This window comes from Branchiostoma floridae, chromosome 2 (genome assembly GCF_000003815.2).
Source record: "Branchiostoma floridae strain S238N-H82 chromosome 2, Bfl_VNyyK, whole genome shotgun sequence".
NCBI classification, from domain to species: domain Eukaryota; kingdom Metazoa; phylum Chordata; class Leptocardii; order Amphioxiformes; family Branchiostomatidae; genus Branchiostoma; species Branchiostoma floridae.
The window spans coordinates 529,795-531,050 of record NC_049980.1 but is presented as its reverse complement, the minus strand read 5'-3'; the positions used below and the strand labels follow the sequence as shown (position 1 = coordinate 531,050).

Genomic DNA, 1,256 nt, shown 5'->3' with positions numbered 1-1,256 from the left:
GATATGCCGATGACGTTTCTCTGTCGAGGACTATTCCTGTGCCTTTGCCGATCAGGATACAACTGTTGAAGAGGAGTCTACACATCTTAACTCCTGGGCAGAAGACAACAGGATGACGTTGAACGGTGGGAAGAGTTTACTTCTCCAGATCTGCTTCAGCAAATCTGCTCCGATTCCACCTATGATCACACTTGGAGGCCAACCAGTCCCATCCGTTGACTGTGCCAAGGGGCTAGGTTTCTACATGGACAAGAACCTCACCTTCGACGAACAGATCTCTGCAATGATCAGTAAAGCATCGCGCAGACTATATTATCTGCGTCTGTTGACGAAGCAAGGTACCAGTATAACGGACCTGATACAGATATACCTGTCACTTGTACGTCCAGTACTTGAGTATGGCCATGTGATACTGGTCGGGTGCAGTAAGGAGCAGGAACTGGCCATCGAGAGGGTACAGCGCCGGGCCCTGCGCATCATCTCCCTTGGAGGTAGACGCAGTGTGCCCGACTTGCCAACACTGAAGGTCAGACGGGAGGAGGCAGCGGTACAGCTGTTTGAACGCATGCTCAAGGAAGACCACCCCCTACATGACATGGTTCCACCCACAAGAACAGGGGCCACGGGACGCACACTTAGAAACTCTAGGACAATCAGTTTACCAAAAGCCCGTACTAAGAGACTCAGCAAGTCCTTCCTCCATAGCGCCATCCGTCTATACAACAAGAAGGTTACACAGTAGTGCTATGAACACTTGTTGTTAGCCATTACCTGTACTGCTTGTTAACTCGGTACCGTTTTCTAACACGTTGATTTTAATCTATTATGTATGTTATACAAATGTTAACTGGAATCTACAAGTCGTTGTTTGTATGCAGCTATTGTTATTATGTGTTTTGTGTGGCTTTGGTAAGCCTGACGTGTGTAATAAGGTCAAAATTCGGGTGAATGTGTGTTTGCCCGCGAGAACCTTAATAAAAATAAAACATTGAACAAAACTCATCAGCGGAATTCCAGTACCGAGAGAGCTTCATCACTGGAACAAAGTAATTCATCACTGGGAAAGCAGTAATGAACCCTACATGTGTGGCGAGTGTGGGTACAGAACAGCTAACAAGTCTACTCTTTGTGTACATATGAGAACTCATACAGGTGAAAAACGTTACCAGTTTAAACAGTGTCACTATTCATGTGCCGTTAAGTCCAGTTTGGACCGACACCTAGCAAAGCATTCTGGTAAAAACCTTACATGTGTG

At 46.2% G+C, this 1,256-nt stretch overlaps 1 protein-coding gene across 1 annotated transcript in view; it reads left to right on the top strand.

Annotated features, from left to right (window-relative positions):
- Positions 1-742, top strand: part of LOC118410520 — a gene marked incomplete at its 5' end in the record, with an annotated part of 2,969 nt that extends 2,227 nt beyond the window's left edge. The window contains 1 exon segment of the mRNA XM_035812275.1: positions 160-742. Within this exon segment, the coding sequence (XP_035668168.1) occupies positions 160-742 (583 nt within the window).
- Between the last annotated feature and the right edge of the window lie 514 nt (positions 743-1,256).